Source organism: Miniopterus schreibersii (genome assembly GCF_964146895.1).
Source record: "Miniopterus schreibersii genome assembly, chromosome: 11".
Classification (NCBI taxonomy): Eukaryota; Metazoa; Chordata; class Mammalia; order Chiroptera; family Miniopteridae; genus Miniopterus; species Miniopterus schreibersii.
The window spans coordinates 16,494,681-16,515,871 of record NC_138111.1 but is presented as its reverse complement, the minus strand read 5'-3'; the positions used below and the strand labels follow the sequence as shown (position 1 = coordinate 16,515,871).

Here is a 21,191-nt window from a genome sequence, read left to right as displayed (position 1 = left end):
GGAAGTTGCCGGGCGGCTCCGGCGTCCTTCCCTAGCAACGGTCGTCAAGAGAGCGGCTGCGGCCGCGGCGCCGCGTGCGCCTGCGCGGAGGCGGCTCTGCTGACTCGGAGCTGGGGCGGCCGCGGCGGAGCCGGGAGCGCGGCGGGGGCGGCGGGACGGCGGCGGAGGCCGGCATGGCGGCGCCGCTCGTTCCGCGCCGGGGCGCCGGGGGCGCGGGCGGGCGCTGGGTGCCGCCGCTGCTGCTGCTGCTGCTGGCGCGGCCCGCGGGGGCGCTGGTGGAGGGGCTGTACTGCGGCGCGCGGGACTGCTACGAGGTGCTGGGCGTGAGCCGCGCCGCGGGCAAGGCGGAGATCGCGCGGGCCTACCGCCAGCTGGCGCGGCGCTACCACCCCGACCGCTACCGGCCCGAGCCCGGCGACCAGGGCCCGGGGCGGCCGCCGCAGAGCGCGGAGGAGGCCTTCCTGCTGGTGGCGACCGCCTACGAGACGCTCAAGGTGAGGCCTGGGGGTGGCGGGCGGGCGGCGGGGACCCTCGGGGGCAGCGCGCGGCGCTCGGCCCCGGCCCGGGGAGCGGGGTGCTCCGTGACCCCCGCGCCGCGCGGGGACGCCGCCGCGCCCCGCCGGAGGCCCGCGCTGTCCCACGTGGCGCTGTGCGGGCGGAGCGCGCGGCCGCCTGGCGGAGGTGGGGAGCCCCTGTGGCCCGGGGCGGCCGGGCCCCGCCTCCCGGTGACAGCCCTGGTCCTGCGAGGCCCAGCGTCGGTTGGGCGCCTCGGGATCCCGTGCGAGCGTTTCAGTAACGTGCAGCTCGTCCTCGGAAGGCGGAGGGGACGTCGGACCCGGACCCGAGGTGGAGGCGCGGGCACCGTCCTCGGGATGGAAGGACGGCGGCGGCGCCAGCGCGTCATAGCAACTTGGCTTCTGGGCATGGCGCTAACTGGGACACGTGGCGTGGGTTTAAGGATCTAGAAAAACATGAGAAGAGCAATGAACCACCGGTCAGAAGACCAGATGTTTGGCACTTGGCTCTGACACCCCGCATGACCTTGGGTAGGGACTTAATCTCCCCGAGTAGCTGTTTCTTCGTGTGTAAAACTAAGGCCATGATACCTCCCCACAGGGTTTTTATGAGGGTTAAATAAGTGAGAAACCCTCTACATAGGGCCTGGAAATAGGTGCTTGATGACTTGGGGTTTCAAGGCTCCAGAAGTTTCTAGTAGGAAGTATTTTGTATGTGTGCAGTCCTTTGACAAAAGTTTTATTGGGTCCTGTGGGGAGGGGGAGATTGAGCCTGATCCTGTTTTCTTCTAGTACTGCAAAAATCACACCGTGTAAGAAATCACAAAGTATAAGTCATGTCTGCTTCAAAGGCCCACCATGCTGATGTAACAGCAGCTGTAGTTGTATGGTGTTTCTTTTTTTTGAGGCCAGTTTTTCATGTTGCTATGTAGTCTGCACTTAATGACCGCTTTGAGTGGGTATATTATAGTTTAACCATGGATGATTTTTCCAGAATAGCTTTCCAGAGCTGAAAATACTGAGTCAAGGAGTTCAAGGCTCTTCATTCATGCTTCCCGAAGCAGTATGGAGTCATAAAATGAGCATGCCTCGTTCACGACATTTTCACTGGCATCGGTGGGGTTGTAATTTTTATTGGCAATTAACTGAGGAATGGGAGACTGGCAGAGTACTGAGGCCAGAGGGTTTAGTTACCTATTATTTAGGATAAAGAGTAATTGAGGAAAGACCTAAGAAAAATGGGAAAGAACTTCTCCACCCGGGGCATCCAGCATCTGAAGGTACCAATCTGTTTTTCTGCAGTGAGGAAAGGCAGTGGTGCAAACCAGCAACTAGAAAGCCTGCTGCTGGTCCTCCAAAGCCCTCCAAAGCGTATAAGGAAGCACTGGCAGATGGAGAACTTCCAGAAACACTAGCAGCTGTGCCTTCTGCTGTGGTTGGAGAGGAGTAGGTTTGGCATGAGGATGGTGAACATGTTAGTAAAACAGGTGCCAAGAAATACAGACAGTAGAGACTCTAAATACTCTTGACAATTTCTCGAAGAGACAAATTTAGAGGCTGATCTGGTGGATCTGTAACAGTTGCCTCTAAAGGCTTCTACCCCTAAAGTTTAGCACTGATTTGCCAGCTAATAAGAAGTACATTAAAATGATTTGTCCACTCACAAACAAGGAACTTTTGGGCAGTTAAAAACTAGTGTGTCTGGAGAAAGTAGCACTTTTATTCTTGATTCCCACAGGAGGTTTGTGGTAGCTACTAAGTCTCCAGACAGAAAAATGAAATTGGAGTTGTGCTGATGGAGGAGGGAGCGTGGGAGTGTCCTAAAGTATTACTGCAAAAGAATGGAAATTATCTGAGAGAGTAAAGGGATGTCCAGGGATAGCTGAACCCTTGGAAATCAGACTTAGCTGAACTCTATTAAATTTATAGAAATAGACATGTATTCCATTTCCACTGAAACGGCTCAGGAAACTTAAAAAAAAAAAGGTTGTTGCAGATGCCCTCTCCTGGAATAAGGAAAAGGACTTTGATTTGCTGTGTATCAAAGAAGTTCTTAAAAACAAACAGGGTGATCTGATTTTATTTCTGTCATAGTGGAAAGTTGTGAGAATGTTGCCAGAGAGTATCATGTCTGGGTAATGCAAAGGTCCGATGAACGGGGGTCAGTCAGTGTGGGTGGCCTCAGCCTTCCAAATGATCTTTTGAGGCAGTGGGGATCTAACTTTTTGTATGGGCTGTATCTGCAGGCTGGAAAGAGTTTGTGAAGCATAAGGGTTCCACATGGCCTTTGTTAAGAGCAGGTCAGATAGAATAGTGGGAGCAATTGGTGAGTCCCCGTGGCTCTGGAATGAAGACGAGATGCAGAAGCTTGTCTAGAGTTCCACATATCATCTCCTGAGGCAGCAGCTGCAGACCTGGGACTGCCTTTCATTTGTTTGCTATTTTTGTTATACTCTGTATCTTTCTCCATAAAGAATACCAGTAAACCCTGTGAGAGGTGTACTCATCTATGAAGCCAGCCAATAAAGGAGGGAGGGGAGCTGGGAAGACTGACTTCTTCACCGCCAAGTTCAGTAGTTGCTGCCATATAAGTGGAGGAAAAAGTTGACTTTATATTTGCTTTGTAGAATACACGGTAAATTTCATCTCTGGAACAGTGTATCTAACAGAATTTCACCTCTGGAACAGTGTATCTAACAGAAGCTGTTTCTCTCTTGAAATCTGAAATAATTTAGTTGTAAATCCATTGGAGCCAGGAGCCTTTTTTTCTCCCCCATAATTTTTTCATAACCTTAATTTCTCTTATTATTGGTTTGTTCGAGTTTCTTGTATTATTATTATTTATTTTTCAATTACAGTGTATATTCAGTATTATTCTGTATTAGTTTCAGGTATACAGCATAGTGGTTAGACAGTTCGATTCTCTTAATATTTTTAACATATATGCTGTAAGAAGCTATATTATATACTCATAACCTTACAATGGTATTCCGTCAGAACGTCTAATAACCAGGGATCTCTGGATGTGGATAATACATCACCAGATAGGAATATATTTGTGTGAGATTTAGTGGATTTATAACTCTAAGGTTGCCTTGGTCAAATAAATGCCTATGAGATTTTTTAAAGATGGTGGTTGTTAAAAAAATAAACACTAATATGATTTAAATACATTTGGTAAAACAAGATATCATCACACTTAGTCATTGTTACTGGTTGTTGTTTTTTTTACTGGAGCATCAAGTTTATTACAAGATTTGGAGGAACCAAATACTTCAATGAAAACCTCCACAAAAATGGGAGAACAGAAGAGCAGGGCAGGGGAGAAGGGCCCCAGGAAACAGTCCAGTCTGAATTTTCATTCAAATGGGGGCCAAGGGGTGGACCTGCAGTGAGGGTGGCCTCTCCTCTTGACCCCCAGGGGGGGCTCCAGGCCATCCCTCAAGCTGAGCAAGTATTTTGGATAAGATGCTTCTGAAGGCCACAGAGATGCCGGATACTCTCATGATACGAATCCCGTGCAGAGAACAGCTCCATCATCCGCTGGACCAAGTCCTCTCACTCAGAGGTTTTTGCTCACCCAGCGTGAATTTCTGGCACTGATTCAGCTGTAACTGTTTCGGTCCAGCCTCTGGCTGATCTGCACCAGGGGGCCGGCCTCCCTGGAGCTCAGCACCTTCAAGTTCAGTATTTAAAATGCGGAGAGCGTGGCTTGACCCAGAGTGCCTGATTGTGACCCTGCCGTCGCTGTCCGCAGTTTAAAAAATGATATTGGCTTGACTCGTCCATTTAAGATGCTGCTTGTTAGTGGATGGCCTACATATGAATCTTAATAGGAAACTGAAGACCCTTCTGGCCACCCCCTGCTGGCCCTGACTGTGGCCAGAGGGAGAAGCTGGTCCCACCATCAAGCTGCCCAGCATGGAAGGAGCTTTTCTTGTTGGTTCCCTCTGGAACGCCACCACTGCAGCTTTGGGTGGAAGAGGAGCCCCCAGTGCCACGCTGGAGGCTGGGTTGGGGGTGGCAGTCCCTGACTCTGGGCTGGGTGGTGGAGTGGTCATCCTCGACTCCTGGCTGGGTCGGGGAGTGGCAGGCTATTTGGTCTCAGGTTGGGGAAGGACTACAGCTGATGGGATCAGGGGAGGGGCAGGGTCTCACCCTGATGGTGAGGCCCTTTATCTTGTATTTCGTGGTACTTAGGGATAGTTATGTGTCCATCACTTTATTGTACTTTCTGTTGCTGATTCCTGGACCTCATCCCACTCAATTCCCAGGTTCTTCATTATCTTTGTTACCCGGGGGTCCGTGTCGCCCCAGGGTGGCTCGCTGTAATGCCAGAGTTCCTCCTCGCCCAGGTTGAGCCATGGTCCTTCATTATATATTCCAGGGTTCTTCTTTTGCTGGGGTTGAGGGTCATTAATGTCTTTAAAAAGTTTTTGACATTCTGTAGACACAAGTAAGGAACGTGGATGTGCCCACTCTGTGTCTGCTGCGTCAGTTCCCAAAAGTCCTCCCCCGGAAACGGCAGAGCCCCCGTCAGCATCCTGTACAGAAGTGCCCCAGGCTCCACGCATCAGCCCGGGGCCCTGCCTGGAGAAGGCTTGCCTGACCCATCCGTGCCTGCAGACCTCACCCAGCTCAGCACGGTTGTCACCTTCGTAGCACCGACCACAGAGGAGCTGGTTCTTGTTTACTGTCTGTCCTTCCTACGAAAGGAGGAGTGTGACTATAGTGTTCCCTGTGTCTAGCACAGTGAGTGGCAACAAAACCCGTGTTTCATAAATATTTGTTTACTGGATTGATAGAAGAGTTTGGGGGAACAAAATCAAAGTGATTCATAAAAAAAAACCCTTAGAAAAGCAGTCGTGACTTATCCTCACGGAGCTTTAGGGGCAGTAAAAACAGAAAGGAGGCAAGCCGGAGCCTGGGTCTCCAGGTGTGCGGTGCTCGCTGAGGCTGGGGAAGGCCAGTGGGTAGGAGCCTTGCTGTGAGGATTAAAGATGATTCGTCCCTCCAGTGGGACTTGCTGAAGATGCAGTGAATCTGGGTCTGCAGTGAGGCTGCAGGGCGTTTTTACACTTTGAATACCCATTTCCAGGTGACACAAGGTGACCTGGGGTAGGCCATTTAGGTAAATTTCCATGTTACTTAAATGAACCGTCTCTGTGGAGAGAAGTGATGATGAGGCTCATTAATTTATATTTGTAAAAACACTTTGAAATCTCTGGGTGAAAGAATTTCTGCAGAGGTACAAATTGTGAGGTAATATGTTGGGTCAAAGTCCACCCTTTTATGGCAGCAGAGGAGGAGCAGGCAGGATTGAGGACACTTAGGGGAGCCTCTGGCACATTACTTTTCAAATTAATCCTCTAAGAAAGCTCCTACTTTCAGTGTAAGTAACTATTCTAGTAATTATTTTCCTTGAACATTTCTCTCCTGAAGTCTCAGCTTTGTGTAAAGGAAATCTTTAGAGGGATTTGCCTATGTGATTTTCCCTCTGCAACGCTTTAGTTAATTTTTACCTTCCATCAGTGATACTCAGCTCCTAAGCATGACAGACTCTTATTGAGCTGATTGGGACCCAAATGGAGTCATTTCATCACTTCTTGGCAGATGTTCACAAGCTACAGTCAGAGATCAGAGTAAGCTCAGCAAGGAGAAGAGAATTTCAAAGAAAGCTGCCAGTCTATGAGTGAAGTATATCCATTTATAAAAATGATATTAATAGTTGCTTAAGAAGTAACAACAATAGAATAGAACATCTTCTTGGAATAATGATCTCTTTCACCAAGATATATACAGACTGAAAGATGAGACATTTAATGTAAAACTGTCAAGGCAAAGCCAAGCTCTGGATAACTCTAATGTGCAGTATCCTATAGGCTGGGGTGTTCAAACAATGAGGTGCAAGTTTGGGAGCCTTTTAAAATGAAAAGCATAAATTCATGTATCAGTACCTTCACCTACAACTCAGGGATTAGGTAACAGTACCTGGGATGGCCCACTCCGGAGAGGCTGGAGGGCGTCCTTGTGGAGATGTCTTTTTGATGGACCATATATCCAGGTTGGAGGCCATGATGCGCGGTGTCGTCTCCTGGCAGCACGCTGTGGAAAGATTGCATTCATTTCAAGGGCCTTTGTAAGCTCTTAGCAATAGTTAGGTCTAAGTAAGGTAGGTTCATACATTCTTTGACCTAGCATCATAGGATAAGCCTCCATTAACAATTTTAGGAGGGGACAATCTATGTACACCAAAAGGAATTGATGGTAAGCAATACTAAGCGGAAGGCTTTAGACCAAGGCAGATGAAAAGGCAATACGTTTAACCAGTTGAATTTTACCTATCTTGTCAGTTTGTTCTATGAAATCAGAGGACTGGGGATGATAATTGCAGTGGAAATGCTGCAATATCAGCCAAGTTTTGCACTCCTGGTGTAGAATTTGCCTAGTAAAATGGGCTCCCTGATCTCTATGGGACTCTGAGAGGACTTACCTGAGACCCTGAGGTGCTAACAAAAAGATAACTGAAGTACAAGGGGCTCATGCAGGTGCCAGATGCTTTGATTTCTGAACTGTGTCAGAACATCAGGTTGTTGCTTCAGAGTCCCATCCTCATCGCCATGGGATGTCAACAGAAGGTTGTTGGCATCAACACCAACAAGAATCTCCAATCTGGGGTGCGGTGATGAAGGAAACTTTATTTAGTGCACACAACTCAATTGTGACACAGCTTGGCTGTTAGGTGGCCCTGGGGCCCAGCCACTTCCGCAGCCAGACAGCTCTGCTCTGCTCCTCGTGGTCTGCTCGGGTCTGGGTCTGCTATAGAGAGAGCCCTCCAGTGTTTCATTTTTAGTGTTTCAGCTCCAGCAGGGGAAACATAGTTTTTAGTCCTCAGTGGAAAGGGAAAGTACACTCTTAGTCATTGTTATTTTAGCAGCAAAGATTCTACCATTGTCGCTTTAGCAACAAAGATTCTGTCTGCATGGAAAGGTGGAGGAAAACCAAGAAAGAGGAGAATGGGTAACGATGGGAGGCAAAGGCGCTGGCCAGCGCTCTCACCATGTCGTTCCTAGTTCATGTTCTCAAATAACTTAAAATCCCAGTTTTATACCCCACATATGAGTGAAATCATATGGCTCTTAACTTTTTCTGTCTGACTTGAAACCTATATAACCTTATTAACCATTGTCACCCCAATACATTTTAAAAACTAACTTAAAATTCCAGATCTCAGCAGGACTCCAAACCATTAGGATTTTACACACTGCTTTATATTTGCTTCATGATGTGGGTGAAGACAATGAAATAGTATTTAGTGTATTTGACTACTGGCGATTCAGGGAATCACGGACTTTGGAAGTTCAGTGAACGGACTGTCACTGTGTCAACACTGGGTCCTTTTATGTGGATATAGCACTTATCACACTGCACTGTAAAGACGGAAGCCCTTCTGTTCTCACCACTAAGCCATGCTGCTCAGCTTTTCTGTGTGTCGGTGGCTCCTAGCACAGTGTCTGGCACATCAGATAATGAATGTTTGTTAAATAAATAAAAACTCATATATGGAGATGAATTCAGATAAAATGGAAACAAAGTGGGTTTCTGGAGTTTTCAACACTGGTATGTGAAGCCTACTTTGGCATTTTACCCCGAATTAATTGTAGTTTTTAGAGTGATACAGATAAAGTTGATTGGTTGGGTAGGAATGAAAAATTCCTGCATGAGAGGAAAGTTGTACTTATGTTTTTACGGAGAAATTGTGTTCTGGAGGTTTTTAAGTCAGAACATTTTTGAATATAGATAAGATTTGGATAAAATAAAGTAAGAAGGCTGGCATAAAAATGAGCAGATAGGGAGTAGGTGGGAAGGATGCACTTAGAAAACCACGATTGGTAGAAAATGAGAAAATAGCTGGATTTGACTGCATTTCTAAGACCACAAGAGCAGAACATAGAAGAGGCCTTGGGAGCGTTCCTGGCGTGAGGCTGTCTGTAAATTAGGGTGTGCAGGGAGCCTTCTGCTCGCTCTCTAGCCTCCTCTTGCAGCGGAGTCACTGAACGCTTCGTTTCTTTTTATCAGTCTGATTGGTGCAGCGGGGCTTTAGCACTTAGGAAGAATTTGGCCAGGGGACAGGGTGGGGGTGGATTCTGAACTCCCTGCCCTTGCCTGTCACTGTTTGTTTTCCGTAGTGTATTTTCTTGCCCCTTTCTGTAACCAGTTCTGATGTAGATGCTGGGGGAGCGGACCACAGCAGCAAAAAGGCCACAGCTCCTGCTGTTAAGCTTTTAATATAACAAGGAGACAGATACTTATTGTTTGGTTATTTATTTAAGTTACATAATAAAAATATGTGTAAATTCTGTCACAGCCGCGAGAGGACACATTTATTTCTTCTTGGGGGGGTTGGAGGAGAATGTGCTCTTTGATCAGGATCTAGAACCGAGGGTGATGGGGAGGGGACGTTGCTGGTAGAGGGAAAGCTTGATCAACAAAAACGAGGGGCCATGCGTGTGCAGGGCTTGCTCTACAAGTGAGACGTAGTCTGGCGAGGTATTACAGGAGTGAGCGTTTTCCCCACCAAGGATCACTTTTATTATTTGGTTCCCAGGGACTCTGTTTTTTGGGGAAATTAACTGTACTTATTAGTTTTACTGTTTCTTTCCCAGCATCAACCCAGATTTTAATCAGTCATCCATAATAATTGAATATTCATAAAAATAATAGAAATGATGAAAATTTCTAGAACAGTTGTAATGCTAATAAACAGCCAAATTAAATAAGCTTGATAGACAATAGTCTTTATTTCGCACACCAACGCTGACTGGTCAGACTCCCTGGAACACTTATGGACATTCTGAGGCCTTGTCTGGATTTAGTGAGAGAGATGATGGGTTTGATAGTGATTTCCCCCAAGGGCCCAGAAGGGTGTGGTACCTTATGTGCCACATTTACTACCTCTGCTGTGAACCCATAAGTGTTGTTCATTTTTTACTGATCCCTTAATCTCAGCTGTTATACCCTGTTTACAGCCAAAGTTGATTATACACCAGATTGTAGTGCTGTGACCACCTGACACCTGATGTTATCAACTACCAGTCAGAACTTTTGATTAACACACAAACTAGAGTTGATATAATTCTAGCTAGAGGCTGAGCACTCACAGTTTAATTTAGCTTGTGCAAACTTCTCCTGGGTAAGCGGAACATTCTGAGAGACTGACTGCTCAGAGACCCTTCTTGCATTTTCCATAGACTTGGGGGATCTACTGCTTCTAGGTAAGAAGCCTGCCTGGTGTGTCGTAGGCACAGTGTTTCAGGAGCCAGGAACGCAGTTTGGGGTCACAGGGTGGACAACCCTTTAAGCTGTGTTCAGGAACTTGAACTTTGTGTATTGAATAGTTAACAGGGGTGTCAGAGTGGAGTTTAACACAGATCTGGTGTTGGTTCAGAAAGGACATTCTGGGCACAGTACTGAGGATGGTTGGGAAGGCAGAAGGCACTGGCGCCTGAACCGGTTCTGTTCCCACCGTCATGGTCTGGAACCTCGTCATTCCTCTTCGGTAACTTAAGAATCTCTTGGTTCACTTCGCATTCCCTTCCCTTAATTTTCTTCTGGTAAAGCCACGGTCGCAGCGTCCTCCTTTGCTCACTGTGACTCTCCCCTCCTCTCCTTACTGCGGCGCAGGTCCCGGTGCCCGTCGAGGTGAACGGGGCTCTCCAGGCGTCAGGTCTGAGGGCTCCTCCTTCGTCCTGGAACTTTTTGTGGCATTTGATGCTGACCATGTGGCCTCTGCTGATGTAGTCCTGTCCCATTTCTCCTTTCTCCTATCGTTGTAGCCATTTCTCTTTAGTTTTCTTTTCCTCTGCCTACGTCAACTTGTCCTTTTGGTACCCTTTTCTGAGCTTTTCCTGATGAAACTCACCTAAATCCTCGACAGTACCAAAATCTGCATGTTGTCTACGTTCGTATTTTCAGTTGTCTCTCATCTGTAGCACAGGTACCCAGATTAACCACGTCTGAAATCACTCTTGTTAATCTTCGTTAAAGCTTAAATTTTAAAAGAAGATATAACCATGACTCTCATACAAATACAAAATGAACACATATCAGAGATTTTATTTAACTTATCAGTTAATGAGGGAACCGGCAAGATATTAACATTGGTTCAAAAGAGGAAAAATGCCACACATTTATAGTCAGACAAGGGCTGCTGACCTGCCTGCAGGACTGGCCAGTGCCAGGCGATGGTCAGTTGCATTGCACCGGACACAGCTTGTCTTTCTGTGAAATAGGAATTATTTGCACTACTCCCAGTTTTCCACAAGTTACTTCTGTCTCTACAGAAGTAACTTTTAAAAGACAAAGGCACACCCCTTCTACGGGAATAGATAATCCCTGGAGGCTCCAGAAATTGAAAAGATGTCCCGTAATTATTTTTTCCCCCATTTCAAAAATTTCCAGTTTTCCCTCTCGTCTTCTCCCAATTTGCTGCCTTCATGCTCTGTTCTCTTAGAGTAACACGGTCCACACAGTCACTGTAACTGAGAACGTCACTGTCAGGCGGCACACGATTGATTTTTGTCCTTCCTCTATCACCAAGTCCTGTTCACCTGCCCCTTAGTCTCTCAAACCTGTGTCTCCCTCATCCCGTCCCTTCCAGTGCTACCAGTTATCCTTCAGGATACCCGCCCCTCAGCGCCGCTGTCTCATCCTTGGAAACGTTTTCTGTCGCTGGCGCGCAGTGCCAGCCAGCATGGCAGCCTGGCACGCGGCGTCCTCTGCAGTCCTTGCCGAGCCTGCGGCCCGGCCGCGTGTCCTGCGCCCTCTGAGCTCCCGGTGCTCCAGCTTCCCTCAGCCCACTGTAGTCACCGAGGACTCCGCACCTGGCACTCGCTCTTCTGTGTGCCTGGAGCAGGGTTGACGACCCCTCACTGGCCTTTCAAAGGCCAGGTCTCGCTCTGTGCCTGCGGGTCCGTCCCCTGGCCTCGGGCCGAGGGAGGCAGCCCCTCGTTCCTCTGCGCACGGGCCTGCGCTTCTCTTGCTCGCTAGTCTTCTGGGTGGGAGAGTTCTTGAGGCTGGGACCTCCGGTGACTTGTCTGTTGATCCCCTTTTGAGTTTAGCGCAAGGCCTAATAAGGCCCTAATTCAGCATAATTACTTGCTGAATTGAAAATAACCAAGGTGTTTAAAAGCTCAGGTAACCAAGTTGATGGTGATACTGTCCTATTAACTGAGACACGGAGACAGATTTGGGGTGGGAGCACGCTGAGTTTGAGGTATTTCTGTTACATTTAGGAAATGATTCAGGAGATACTTGAAAATAGGTGGGCACAGGAAGAACAGGTCTGAGTGTCACTGGTATACATGTGATGCTACAGGTCACGCTAGTTGCTGAGTTCACACGTAGACTGAGAAGAAAAGACGCAGGAGAAGGTGGCTGCACCCGCGGCTGGCGGGCAGGGAACAAGAAAGTAAACGGAGCCGATGGCAGTTAATTTGCCTCCTTTTTCGTAGGATGTAATGGCCCGGAAAAGAAAAAATTAGGGGAAGAGATTTTTTTTTTTTAAAGATCATGTGTATGTGTGTATTTCTTTTTTTCTTTTTTTAAAAATACATGTTTTTAAGACCAAACAAGATATTACTATGCTTTACTATTGATTCCTGGCCTTTACCATCCTAAAGTGGTTTTTACTATCTGTGTAATAGAAACTTTTTAATGTAAAACTGGCTGCAATATCAAATTATTGCAACTTATGTTCATTAAAATGAAGCAATTCATTATTTCCTTCAAGGGCAAGAACATAATATATTTCTTTGCCTCTGGGGAGGGGGGAGCGACGTTTCCTGAGAGAAGGAAGGGTGCAGTGCTTTCTTTGCTCGTGGGTCTCCTCTTGTTCACTTTTGATCTAGATACTGGTGGTTATGTTCCAGTCCTCCTGCATATGCCCACGAGGATTGGCAGTGGATGGACACCAGCAGCAGCACCATTTTTTCCTGTAGAGATTAGAAGCCAGGAGCTTATTGCCCAGCTTGTCAAGGCTCAGGACAGAGAGGAAGAAGCAAGTATAAAGGTTTTGGTTATGGAAAGAAGTTGGAATCTTCCTGACCCGGGGACCTTAAGAGCCACAAAATTGCTGAAAGAAAAAGTACCACTTATTGAAAGGTAAGATATTAAACTGTTTTAAGGTTTAAGCTATTTAAGCCACAGTAGCTACTTTCATATTCTATGACGTCAAGCAATTGTTTCTGCTAAACTCAAGTTTTTGTGACGTAATCACCCAGCCAGCCCTCCTGGTGAGATGGAGACCCGTGTGGCTGGGAGAGGTTTATCGTGAGGGATGTAGGAGCCTTTACCAAATCTCACTCGTTTTTAAAATGACATCTACTGAGTGCCAGGCATTGTGCTAGGTCTTGGATATACAGAGATTGATGAGTCACCCCACGCACCTTCTAGAAGCTCTCAGTCCAGAAGGAAAAACTGGTGATTACAATGTGATAAGTGCTATAACAAATAGGTGATATGTGTGGTAAGGTGTCTGACTCTATCTGAAGGTGTAACGTTTGTGTCCTAAAGGATTGATAGGAGCTCATGAGGCTGGAAGGAAGGGATGGGCATTTGAGCTAGAATTCTGTGTGCAAGGGCAGGCGTTGAAAGCGTGCTGGATTGTAGGGCACACTGAAGTCCAGAAACGACTACCTGAATGCTTGCTGTGGACAGGAGAGGGGAGAGGGATGAGATGTTGCTCGGTAAGGTAAGGCCAGTTACGGAGGAGGCCTTGTTGGTTGCCAAGGGAATTTTGCTTTACCTTATTAGCCATGGAATATTTTCTTAAAAATGCGGGACTACCGTAGTTCCAAGATATATAGGAGAAAAAAATAAATGTATGGTGTTAAAATCAGTATATACCTGTAACAAGTCCCTAATTGGGTCCCAGTCTCTGTCTTTTCTTTTTTGCTAATATTCCTGGTATCCTTGTGTTTTTACTAGAGTAATTCTAAACTCTGTGGGTTACTAATGAGTAGGATTTTGACTCAGACTGTTAGAGCTCCTAACTCTCCAATTTGTGCCAACCTTGAACACCTTCTAAAGTATATCATGCCTTAGCCTGAAATCATTTTCTTCATTCTGGAGGGAAAGCTACAAACTGAGTAAAGATTCTGGCTGATTAAATGCTATAATAAGGAGGTGGCCAACCTTCTTGTCTCTAATCATGACAAAAACAGGGTCATAATTCTATGGTGACTCCAGGGAAAAGAAAACCATCCTAAGAGAAGTCAGACTTGGCCCCGAAGCCTTTGCAGGAATGAGGTCGTTCGAGGGCTCATTTGTGGGCTCTGGTTAGACTCTATGGGCTCTGGTTGCAGTAGGGAAGCCAGACACAAGGTGGTTTGGGAGTTGCTGGCTGCTGGAGCATTAGGTGACCATCCTGTTAGAGGAGGTCAGGACTTGATCACAAATCTAGGGACCAGTAGGATCCTCGATCACCAAATCTAGGTGACCCTTGGGGAAGATCTGGGTGACATGCTGGAGGAGGGATATCTGCATTCTGTGGATTGTGACCTTCACCGAGACAAGAGAACAAAGAAGCAAGGATAGCCATTGGCTGCATGGCATTCACACAGCAGATTTCAGCCACACTCAGAGGCCTTGCCCTGTACTTCAACCAGAAGCACAGTCCGGCTGGGGAAGGCTCCGCATAGATAGTGATGCTGGAGGCCGGTAGAACTCCGACCTGTGTGGCAGTCAGTTTCAAACTACCTCGAATCTAGTCGGAGCAAGGAGAAGAATCGTGTTTGAAGAAATACATTTTAAAAGGCATCTGCCAAGATTGGGAGGTTGAGTTAAAAGCCACAGATTTCCGGCCAAAAGCAGAGCACTTCTATAAAATTAGCCCCAAAAGCAAAGAAATGGAGAGAGAATGAAAAAATTCTCAAAGGATGTCTTGAAGTTCTCAAAATGCGATACTTCAAAAGATGTGGGCTTTAGTCTGCAGAGCTAACATTGTGGCATATAAAGTTTTACCCTCTTTAGGTTACAAGCTCTAGAATATACTAATGGCTTATAGAAGGAATAATTGGTTCACAGTTGAGTTGTGTGGCAAGTGCCACAAGAAAATCTTTTTTGACAGATACGAACATACAAGGAATGAATTGGAAAGTAATATCAGCCTGAGTTCAGGCCTTCTTATATAACAGACAGTTCTCATCTTGGCCCTCTATACAGTGTCATGGGGAGTTTAAATGTATTTATATCTAACTATACTAGGTACTAGTTTATCTGGTTTCAAATTTTAGTCATAAGTTTAAAATATTTTGAGTGTAATGAAACAGACTTATCACTAAAAATGTGCTTTCAACTTTAGAATTCTTAAGAGAAAATATACAATGATTTTAATGGGTACAGGGAAGATTTTTCATTAGCAGATTCATTGGAAATCTACAAAACTACGTTTGTTTTGGAGGACTCAGGAGGAGGCCCTGAGCAGACCCCAGGAACTCTGTTTACAGTAGCAGAGCACCAGGTGTAGATTTTGAAATGTCTTTGCCTGAGAATTGGCAGCTTTATGGATGTTAAATAATTCATCCTAAAAAAAACAAATCCTCTAGGTGGAAAAAAGGTTTTGTTTTAATAATGGCTTCTGTGTACTCACTTATAGAGAGTGAAGAATTTGTTATGCTTTTAGTCTTTAACATCTTTTGGGACACAAGACAGAATAGGTTTCCTGTGTGATTAAAAAGCAATTCATAACCCAGTTTAATAGCTCTTCAACTGATGTGGCTCAGTAAAAGAGTGGCGTTTATCCATTAGAAATTGATTACATTTAGAGAAAGTTTTAAGAAGTGTTTTATTTGTGAATATTTGTAAACAGAGCAGCATTTCAAAGTGTTCTAATTGTTTCAACATGTCTGTATGATGGAGAAAGATTTACATGTTATTTATGAACTGGGCGGTGACCAGGTATTATAATAGTAACGTACTGTGTATTTGTAACATGTTTTTGTATAATGTGTGTCATTTGATATTAAAAACAACACTGAAAAATTAATAGAGCAGGTATTATTATCTCTATTTTACAAAAAAAGGTGAGGCTCAGAGAGGCTAAAAATGTCACCTGAAGTCACAAAGCTAGTCTTTGACCACTATACTTACTGCATAGATGTTTCTTTGAGATGAGCATAATTCATTTTTATAGGCACAAATTGGCTTCGTCTGCTTTTTGTTGTGTTAATCATTGCTTTCAACAGGAAACTTTCTACATAAGGCTGGAAAATGATTGTGAATGTGTACAATAGAGACAAACATCTTTCCCTGTCAACAGTTATTGAGAGTAGGTGTCAGCATGCGCTTAAGTTACAAGAATGTGAAGACATCTCGTTAGCACAACACTGGCTAAAAAGGCATCATTCATTGTTATTAAAGTGTTTTTATTTTTCTAGGGGGACTAACAATACTCAAGAATTTAGGGAGATATTTTTTATTATGCTTTATAGCTACCATTAAAGTTCTGGAAACAAATCTATGTGTGTCTTTGAAGAGGGATGGGACGTCTTTTGACTTGGACAGTTCTGGTGCTTTTACTCGGATTAACCTTATGTAATTATAAAACTCTAGATCTGATATAACAGATTATAAACTGAGGCCATTTTGGGAAATGTCTATGCATTTGGACATCTTGTTATTTTGCAGGATGAAGAAACACGAAAAGATTATGACTACATGTTGGACCACCCAGAGGAGTACTATAGCCATTACTACCACTACTACAGCAGGCGCCTGGCCCCCAAAGTGGATGCCAGAGTGGTGATTCTGGTCACAGTGTGCGCCATCTCAGTGTTTCAGGTGTGTACTGATGGACACGTATGTCTGCATGTATGTGCTTGAGTGTGCACTGTCTGGGGCTAGTCATTGAAACTGTGCTAGAAGTGCCTTTCTGTAAAATTTTACTTCCAGTTGAGATATTTTTACATCAGAAGAAATACTCATTTTTTTAAACCAATGATAATATTGGAATCTTTATCAGTGGAAAATCCAAGAAATTGATGAATGTCACTATATAACTACCAAAAAAACCCCAACAAAGGATGTCTCTCATAGCCTCCTTCAGAGTGTTTTCCACACAACAGCCACATTCAGTGCCAACCCGATCATTTCGTTGACTTTTGTAGAACGTGTCAATAATTTTCCGTTAAACTTGGGAAAAATCTGAACTTCTTAACACGACCTAACAAATTGTGGCACCTGTCCACCCAGTGCCAGTTGTGCTTGCCATCGTTGTCACCACCAGGGACGTCCCTAGGTTCCCAGATGCCTGCCCAGGTGCCTGTGCTCAGGCTCAGCACTTCTGGAGTAGGTTAAAGAGCCTGACCTTTTACGTTGTTTTCAAATACCACAAACATTTACCTTCAGCCTGGAAACCACACCTATCCTGTGCTCCTTGAGGAAAAGAACGAATCGAGATTAGAATGAAGCAGTTTGCTAGTTTGAAAACTGCTTCTCCAGTTTCATTTCCAGAATGAGATTCAGTTTCTACAACAAAAAGGATTTCTTCTGAAAACTTACACCGGTTATGGATTTTAAATGTATCACCTGTTGTGGAAGTGTTGTCCTTTCAAAGGGGGAGAACAGGAATAATTTTACTTTTCTGTTTTAGATAATGTAACCCCCTAGTAACTTTTTTTTTTTTGCTATTCCTAATGTTTTGCTGCTATAATATTTCAGGATATTATTGGCATATCTGCTATATTCATTCAATAAAACAGCAAACAAAATGTATGAAAATGTAAGGAACAGGACTTTTTCTGACAATAAAACTTTCTAAGTTTGAATGTATTTATGAAATAAGTTAGATGTTTTCCTGTCCAAATAAGTAAAGAGCAAACACATTTGAATCTCCGTTCTGAATACGATGAGCAGTAACCGTGGTGCACGTAGTTGGTTTAGGGAGGGGAGAGGAATGGATACAGTTGCCCGATTCTATACCCTGTGATTTCTTCTTTTTTTAAAATGTCTTTATTGATTTCAGAGAGAGGGAGAGAGAGAGATAGAAACATCAATGATGAGAGAGTCATTGATCGGCTGCCTCCTGCAGGCCCCCTACTGGAGATGGAGCCTGCAACCCGGGCATGTGCCCTGACTGGGAATGGAACTGGGATCTCCTGGATCATAGGTCGATGGTCAACCGCTGAGCCACGCTGGCCACACTATCCTATGATTTATTAAAACAAGTTCCTCACCAGCTGTTTTTATAACTCTTCCCTCAGTAAGTAGACTGCAGTCGTGAGAGAGAACTAGAGAGAGATTTCTTAATAGTGATGCAGGGAAGAGCCAGATAGTAAAGTCACAGGGGTGTGAGTCCATCAGTCTGTCTATCCTCTGATCTTGGGTAGCTCCTGTCTGATATAATGGCCTTTTGGCTCGGCTCAGGGCTTACCTGACTTATCCAGCCTTGTACACAGAGGCATTATTCAATTATATCTTACACTTACAGAGTAAAATGACTGAGGTCCCTGTTTTTTATCAGAATAGGTTTAGGGGGGCAGTGGTGCTCACCAAGATGAATTTTGGTAATAAAAATGACTCATTTTTCTTTGTTAAATATTTTAGTTTTTCAGCTGGTGGAACAGCTATGACAAGGCTATCAGCTACCTGGCCACAGTGCCCAAGTACCGCATCCAAGCCATGGAGATTGCTAAGCAGCAGGGGTTGCTCAGAAAAGCCAAAGAAAAGGGCAGAAACAAAAAATCCAAAGAGGAAATCCGTGATGAGGAGGAGAACATTATAAAGAACATCATAAAAAGTAAGATTGATATAAAGGGAGGCTATCAGAAGCCCCAGATACGTGACCTGCTCCTGTTTCAAATTCTCTTAGCTCCTTTTCACCTGTGCTCATACGTAGTCTGGTATTGCCGGTGGGTCTATAATTTTAACATCAAAGGCAAAGAATATGGGGAAGAAGAAAGACTGTATCTCATACGCAAGTCTATGAAGATGTCAAAGTCCCAGTTTGATAGTCTAGAAGACCATCAGAAAGAAACTTTCCTTAAACGGGAGCTCTGGATAAAGGAGAATTACCAGGTGAGTACCGAACCTGCTGTGACTTTTGTGTCACCTTCCTTACCAAAGTACAATTAGGAGTGTGATAAGGGTCACAGAAATGCGCTCAAATTTCTGAAATCCAAGAGCTAAATAATGAACAAACATCTTACTTTTGCCCTGACCAATGTGGCTCGGTTGGAGCATCCTACTATGCACCAAGAGGTGGTGGGCTCGATTCTGGGTCAGGGCACATGCGGGGGTTTTGGGCTCCATCCCCAGCAGGGGGCGTGCAGGAGGCAGCCAATCAGTGACTCTCATCATTGATGTTTCTATCTCTCTCTCTCTCTCTCCCTCCCTTCCTCTCTCTGAAGTCAATAAAGATGTATTTAAAACATTAAAAAATAAATAAGGTGGGATTCTTTAATATTGGGCATTAATTGTAGAGAGGAAGTGTTTAGACCCTTTAAACTCAGTTTATGTCTCATTTCAGTGAGGGCCAGTGCTTGTACAGCTGTTCTTTTGCATTTAACGCCGAGTGTTAAAGTGCTGAGTCGCTTAGTATTTTTAGTATGTGGTCTTTACGAGACGAACCTGTATGTTCAGGGGACACTTTCACCTAAGCTTATATTTGAAAGATGTCAATATGCCAATAAAGCTACTGACAGATGTTTCCCTTTGGATTATGAAGTCAGTTGGTGTTATTTATACTTACAGGTCTACAAACAGGAGCAAGAAGAAGAGCTAAAGAAAAAACTGGCAAATGACCCCAGATGGAAGAGGTACCGAAGGTGGATGAAGAGCGAGGGGCCGGGCCGGCTGACGTTCGTGGAGGACTGAGAGGCGGGCGGGGCTGAGGGGCGGGGCGGGGCCTTCCTCGGGGGTCTGCACCACCCAGTTGTTTTAGAAATGCATCAGCTGCTCCTGTGCAGTCACTAAATCCCTCAAGTATTTGGTTAAATAGAATAAGGAAGAAATTTAAACTTCACCTTAAAACTTTATACATAAGACATTGATGATTGTTCAATTTTTATAATCTATTTGTGGATTTTGTTAAGAGATTTGACATGAAGATTTATTAGTTGCCATTTAAAACTTTTATATGTTTAGTTAAAAGATTCAACATGAAAATTTATTAGATACCATTGGAAATTTTTGCGTGTTAAGTGCTTATTGAACCGCCTCTGCTTCAGCGCTACATCTTTCTGCTTTTGTGGCCTCTGGTATTTTCACAAAACATGAAAAGTTACAACAGCGTTTAATGACATTATTCCGAGTGTCTTTCTAGACACAAACTTCAACAGTGATTCAGCGCTCACGTCTCCATTATCGCCGCTCTGGGGCTGAAGTGCGCCAACGCCTCCCAGGAGGGGCTCCCGCGAGCCGTAACTTTCTCAGACGAGTCTCCCGGAGAGCGAAGCCGCCCTCGCGTCCCGTGGGACGGCCCGGTTACCGTCATTAGAGGACGGGAGCTGTTTCCCCCCATTTTCCCAGGGAGGCCTTGTAGAAAGGTCTTTTGTACCAGAGTATTGCTTTTACCGCACTTCAGTGTTTAAAAAGCGACGAAGCAGGGGCTGTGTCCTGAAAGGCTGTCCGTGTGTCATGAAGTCCTGAGTGGTGCAGAAATCTGTTGTGCGTGAAATGCACCTACATGCCTTAACCCACGAAAGGGGGCTGTGCGCTGCTCCTTCCGACAGTGCACCGGGTGCTTCTGCACGCGGGGCCCGAAAGCAACCTGACGGCGGCTCTGCGGTGGGGGGGGGGGGCCGCTCCGGAGCCGGCCGCGCCCCCGGGGAGGGGCTTGCCCCAGCTTTGTGCGAATACAGTGGCCCCAATACGTCGCTTGTCGGTATGCCTTTTACGTCAAAGCTTACCTGTGGCTTTGGTATCACATCATTTTAAAAGACTGGCGTGGACAGTGGGTAGGCAGAGCCCGCTCCCGTGCGGAAGCTGGTCCTCGGCCCGCGCTGGAGAGAGGCGCCGCTCAGGGCTGCAGCTGTGCTGTGCGGCAGGCCCGCCTGGCCCGCCCGGGCACCGGCGCCAGCAGGGACGCCACCGCTCAGAGGGCCTGTCCGGCTGCGGAGCGGTCCGCCGCTCGCCATCTAAGGCTGCGCCTCCCGCACGGCTCCCGCCGGCCCGGCCGCGCGGTCCCGCTGCTCCGGGACCTCGAGGCGCCCGCGGAGACCTCCCCGGAGAGGCCGCGTCCGCAGGCCCGCGGGCTGAGCTCCCGGTTGGTCCTCAGCTGTAACGGCGACGCGGCGCGAGGGGGGTGGGGGTTACCGTACGTTAGGTGGTGTCACTTAAGTACGGCTGTGCGCGTGTTTTCCTGTTTCTTTTTAATCGTGTTAGAAAACCGAAGGCACCTGTTTTTGCCATTTTGATGATCACGTTGCCGGAAACACCTTCTTGGTTCATTATTTTACGGAGAGGGGTGGTTTAAGGCCCCTCTGCCGGAATAGCGACCCTGTCAGTGAAAGGGTGCCGGACACGCGCGAGGCGCAGAGAACGGCCGTGCGGCGGCGAAGGAGGCGTGTCCGCCAGGGCGACGCTTCCGGAAGGGGCTGAGTCGGGCAGACGCGGAGGCGGAGCTTACCTGCGGCGCCCGAGCAGCGGCCCAGCGGCCGGCGTGACGCCTACGTGGTG

General features: G+C 46.1%; 1 protein-coding gene across 1 annotated transcript; it reads left to right on the top strand.

Annotated features, from left to right (window-relative positions):
* Window positions 1-112: 112 nt before the first annotated feature.
* DNAJC25 (DnaJ heat shock protein family (Hsp40) member C25) lies at window positions 113-19,802 on the top strand. Its single transcript, XM_081150602.1, has 4 exons — window positions 113-494; window positions 16,203-16,355; window positions 18,120-18,590; window positions 19,266-19,802. Exons 1-4 carry the CDS (start codon window positions 174-176, stop codon window positions 19,386-19,388), a joined length of 1,068 nt encoding a protein of 355 aa, XP_081006728.1. The 5' UTR covers window positions 113-173; the 3' UTR covers window positions 19,389-19,802.
* The last annotated feature ends 1,389 nt before the right edge of the window (window positions 19,803-21,191 follow it).

What these genes read in the sequence shown, in the direction of transcription:
- DNAJC25 (XM_081150602.1), top strand. Translation starts at nt 174, where the DNA reads ATGGCGGCGCCGCTCGTTCCGCGCCGGGGCGCCGGGGGCGCGGGCGGG. An exon ending in CCGCCTACGAGACGCTCAAG is followed by an intron (nt 495 to 16,202) that starts GTGAGGCCTGGG and finishes GTTATTTTGCAG; the next exon opens with GATGAAGAAACACGAAAAGA. An exon ending in GCGCCATCTCAGTGTTTCAG is followed by an intron (nt 16,356 to 18,119) that starts GTGTGTACTGAT and finishes TAAATATTTTAG; the next exon opens with TTTTTCAGCTGGTGGAACAG.